At 37.1% G+C, this 5,344-nt stretch overlaps 1 protein-coding gene across 1 annotated transcript; it reads right to left on the bottom strand.

The window, feature by feature from the left end:
- LOC100370047 (proprotein convertase subtilisin/kexin type 9-like) lies at positions 1 to 3,947 on the bottom strand. The gene is made up of 7 exons (XM_002731178.4): positions 3,723 to 3,947; positions 3,338 to 3,356; positions 2,866 to 3,078; positions 1,511 to 1,654; positions 1,251 to 1,376; positions 531 to 701; positions 1 to 212 (listed from the first exon to the last, which is right to left on the bottom strand). The coding sequence occupies exons 1-7, from the start codon at positions 3,774 to 3,776 to the stop codon at positions 142 to 144; spliced, it is 798 nt and encodes a 265-aa protein (XP_002731224.1). The 5' UTR covers positions 3,777 to 3,947; the 3' UTR covers positions 1 to 141.
- Between the last annotated feature and the right edge of the window lie 1,397 nt (positions 3,948 to 5,344).

Below are 5,344 nucleotides of genomic sequence, written 5' to 3'. Positions count from 1 at the left end.
TCAGAAATTAAATGATGTGTAATTATAACACTAAATTGAATGTATACCCACTGTTTTAATACTATATTTGTTTAACTCCGTCACCATTATAACTTGTACGATATACTTGTTTCATTTGTACATTTCGTTTGTTGTATGCATTCACCCAGTTTTACAACATACGGCTACAGCCCACAGCTTGTCTGTTCCAGCGGCAATGCAATTATCATCGTCTGAAATGAAACAAATAAATGTGTCAGTCTTCTATCATCAAAACCATCTCAACTAGTTAGTTTAATATAATCTGGCCGGCGCACGCTTCAGTTTGAATTTACCCACACAGTGCATGTTTACTATGATTTGATTATTTGCTTACTTTACTTTCTATGTCCGCAGCAACTGTGAGTTTACAATTGTTTCTCAGTACTTATTCAGTTTGAATTTGTTGGTTTCTGCCAAAACTGTAAAACGCCCTCCGCGTTGGTTCATGGTTACTTATTGTGCACTGCCCCACACAAAAATAGTTAGCATAAAGCAAAACTGTTACCTACCATCGATATAGGCACCGTCAGTTTCTTTCCATGACGTACGAACCGAACATCCAGTCAGAATCCATCCATCGTCGCATTTTACCTTGGCTTCGGCATTTTTAACCTGCTCGCTAAACTTTGCTTTACATTTAAGACCAGGAGCACCACAACATGCAGCATGTCCCGTAACACCTTGAATAATATATATATTAGAACCAATTATTTTTTTTTGATATCTGGATTGCCACAACTTCGTTCAGCATCCATCAATGTTTACCACCTGGTAGTGCGGGTTGTGGGCGAAATTTTACATTTTTGTACAGTGTCAAACATTCAACCTATGGGATCTGGACATTTGTCAATACCCAAACATGCCAATTTATTTGCACGACTATTTTTACTGTTTAAGTTTCTGTTCAATAAAATAAAGACCATATAATCGCTGAGGTGAAATTCCCGGACGCTGTCAAATTCCCTAAATAAGCGAGTGTCATTGCATTCAACGTTCTATGTGGAGACTTTTTTGTATTTAAAATCAACAAAATATATACTGAGTCGGAAACCATTTGGGGGTGTAGTTTGGTCGAATAGTGATTATATATTAAGATTCGATATCTAAATTTAGTTACCTATCCGACCAGAGACGGAAGACTGATGTTATAAAATGAACAACACGGCAACTACAACGATTCACATGAGCAATAGTTGTGGAATTACTAATGACAAACTCTAAATACATACCCTTGCCAGAATATCCGTTAACTCCGTAACAATAGTTATCAGTGATATCAGTCAATTCTGTCGGGTAAGAAGGGACATTGGGCTGGGTGCCATCAAGATTTTGCCAATAAGTGTGTACTGCACATCCTACAAAGACATAACATAACTTGTGAATCAAGGGACAATGTAGATTTGGACAAAGTAAATCGTCTTTTCGAAGCAGCAATCTCTGTAGACAGCCACAAAAATTACGACAGAAGATTAGTTTAAAAGGGAAATACCTGTTACGGAGGCACTCATACAATCGATTACATCCGGGCACTGTGCTATACTGATAGCATCATCTGAAGTCTCGGATTGTTCACCTTTCACATATTGGCATGTCATTTTCGGCCAATGGCAACATCGAGCATATGCATACACCCCTTGAGATAAAATACATGCAGGGTTTAGAAACTTATGTCTGATATCATCTGATTGGGTGATTATTTGTTAACAGGCACTGAACAATTTAAATAAACGTAAATGTCACAACTATTTTCTGTTAAAGTCTTTGAAAGCACAACATAGTAACATACAAGTACTCGAGTGACATGTTGCATCCCGAATAATATACAGGTGTGTAATTTGCCTACGATGTTGTTATGAAGTGGAGACTGACAAGTGAATATTTAATATAAAGGTAATTGACAATATGTAAGCAATAGTTTTGTCTGTTGAGTTTCAGGACTAAAACAAAATTTGCATATAAGTGAATCTGCTGATCGTTATTACCGTTGACACCCAATATCTATTCTAAAGGCCGCATTATCTGTTGTTCTACCTGTGACGTAAAAATACACTGCACACCGAAGAACCTATAGATTGTGACAACCAAACTGAAAACAGCCGACCAGGAAAATCAAAACCGCGGTCTTCCTGGTATTTGAGAAACTCCATTTACGGAAAACGCATGTATTTACTTAGTAAAACTATTAATTGTTATTTGTTTGTAATATGTTTTCAGACCATTGACTACCGCTATAGTTCATATAAAAGACGACCAACAAATTTCTAGCTATAATTAGCAAGCACAACTCAAAATATATAAGTCTAACCAGAGGCGGCGGCACAAAATTTTGCATTCGTGGGGGGGGGGTTCTTCTCACCAAACACACGACCTTACCTTAATGAAACACTATTTCCTGCATTTTGAGGGGCAAATTTTGCTGACACAAAGGGTTTCAGCTTGATTTTGGAGGGGCATTTTTTTTTTCTCTGCCACTCCCCTGTGCCGCCGCCACTGCTAACATGCCAAATTAAATTAAAGAATAGCCCATATCTAAGCAAACATCGATATATAAGTATATCATGTTGGAGCCGTACGTTTGGTGACTGTATAGAGTTAGAGTAAAATGGTTAAAAAGTAATTTTTCATTGAATTTGTATAGTGATTCGAACTACCATACCAGCATTGTAATTAACTGGTTTTAAGACAGCTCGCTCAACGAGTTTCAAATTCTTACCTTTTCATCTACTGACGTCTTATAAGATGTAAGTTTCTGGAAGCTATAGAAAGGGTGATAATTTTCTATATTTTCAAGCTGAACAGAATAGTTTAATACACTTAAATAAATAATGAACGAATAACACTCACCCGTTCCTTTGTAACCATTTTGAGCAACACATACAGCATTGCCATTGGTGTCAGTTTTGAAGAATTCGCCGTCTCGTTTTCCATGCCCCTTCCCCGGTGAATAGCTGCTACATCCTGTCATTACTTCGCCGGATTTACATTGTACTTCGGATTTGTCATCATCTCCAGTGCCAGATAATTCAGACACTCTTGTTGTACAGACTATGCACCATTCTATAAACGATAATAATATAATATACCACCTTACCTTCATTACAATAAATATATATCAAAGAATAATACAAAAGTAATACATTTCTGAATAACAAACATAACAAATTGAATATTTAGGTCTTAACCGGTGTCACGAATTTACATGTCGGAGAACACAAACCAGCGTAATAAACACACAATACATTATTTGGTCCAAATTAGATATAGAAACGCATATAAACATCCGAACAATGATTCAAAACATAAAAAACGTTCTTACCACCTTCTTCACCACAAACCTAGAACATAGAAAGACCAGAATTATACGATGAACACCAATGTACATGACTCTAAAATACGTGTGAGACAAGGCGGGGTCAAACAAATGTTTCAAGTAATCTTTACATGTTAGACATATGTACGAGTATTTCGGAAATTGGCTCTGCCTCTACGTGTTGCGTTATATACACTGTTCAACGTCGAAGTTTCTGGACATGGTTAAAATTTAACCGGCGTCTTAAATTCGTGTTGTCTATTACACCTTGTAAAGCTTCACTGAATCCCCTGCGTCTTGACAGATTGTTTTGCTACTAATATTCATATACTGACACTAAACAGCTCGTATGTATCTTGATAAACACTGCAATGAATACAATATCACCTACCGTACTGACACAGACGACAGTCAGAACAACACATACACAAAAAGCAATATTCATGATTTTTCTATTTAGTTCGTACACGCTACTGTCAAATCGTTAATGTAAATTGAAAACTATCTTCACATATATAATAAACAAAAACGGTGTGCTATTATGGTAACATTGATGGACACGCAATGTGGGAGCATTCGACACGCAGACGATTGAAATTACATGCTAGTTACATACATACATACATGTGCTCGTGGTATTATTTTTTAAACAAGAAAGTTTACAATTGTCTGGGGCTAGGCACGATAGCGTGTACGATAACGTCTATTTTTGGAGAGCATGAACATTAAACTGTCATAGTATTTCTCAGGAGCCAATGATAAAAATGGATCGCTGGACAAATGCGGGCAATAAGTTGTGCAAGCCAGTATGTGTTCGCCCATTTTGCGGGGCGGCAACTAAAACATTTCATTCGGAGAGAAGCGGGGAGGAGAGTGGAAAAAGGAATACCGAGTGGGAATCCATCGCTCGTATTACATTTGTTTGTTTCATTATATTTAGTTCAGCGACCAGATCTGGACCTGAATGGGCATACACATCTCTATGTTAACCGTTACCACATTACACAACTTATATTTTTTTAATATCTATAATTTTACTATTCAGTCACTGGAATCGATTGACAATAACCCTTGCGTGTGCATTCATGTCAATATATGCAGTTACTGTGACTGGCGGCCATTTTGTTTTAATGAATGTGTTCTAGTGCCATATCTCTGAGTTGCTTTGGCTGATTATGTTCAAAATTTAAATATTCATTATACATCATGTCATAGATATACAGATAAATTGGTTTGACGATCTTATTCAAAATGGCCGAATGGTGGCCATTTTTGTACTAAAAAACATCAAATATCAAGCATTTCCGGCATTTATGGATGGATTTCGTTCAAACTTGGCACATACATTAGACATTACGGGTTCCTGATGCACGTCATTTTATTGTTCAGATCGGATTCAAAATAGCTGACTGGCGGCCATTTTGTTTTAATGAATTAGCTTCTAGAGCTATATCTCTGACTTGCTTTGACTGATTATGTTAAATTTTTAAATATTCATAATACATCATGTCATAGATATATAGATATATTGGTTTGACAATCCTATTCAAAGTGACCGAATGGTGGCTAGTTTTGTGCTAAAAAAAATATATCTTGAATTCAATAACTAACGAGGACTGTGCTATGCATGGCTTGTTTCTAATTTGGTTAGGTTAAGTGCGACTATGAACACGTGGGGGCATCGAGTGTACAATTAAAATCATCACCGAGTATAATTGGGGCACAGTGACCGAGTCACAGTGATTCACGGCGGATATGCCTGCTACGATCGTGAGAGTTTGAGGAATCCACGAATAATAGCCAAGTGAATCGGTCTGAAGTGTTGAGGGTGGGTCTTACGTGCGCCAGTCAATCATTCATGGCACAGAATTATATGTCAACTATGTAGTTACATAGAGATTCACCATTCTTGAGTGTACTCGTAATTTCTGGATTCCAGGCTATATACCCCCAGATAGTGGTGCAATAGAATGAAAATCCAAGATGGTAGCTGAACCACGTGACTGTTTCAAT

This window comes from Saccoglossus kowalevskii, chromosome 8 (assembly GCF_978046115.1).
Source record: "Saccoglossus kowalevskii chromosome 8, keSacKowa6.1, whole genome shotgun sequence".
Taxonomy (NCBI): Eukaryota; Metazoa; Hemichordata; class Enteropneusta; family Harrimaniidae; genus Saccoglossus; species Saccoglossus kowalevskii.
This window is presented reverse-complemented; position numbering and strand designations above follow the sequence as displayed.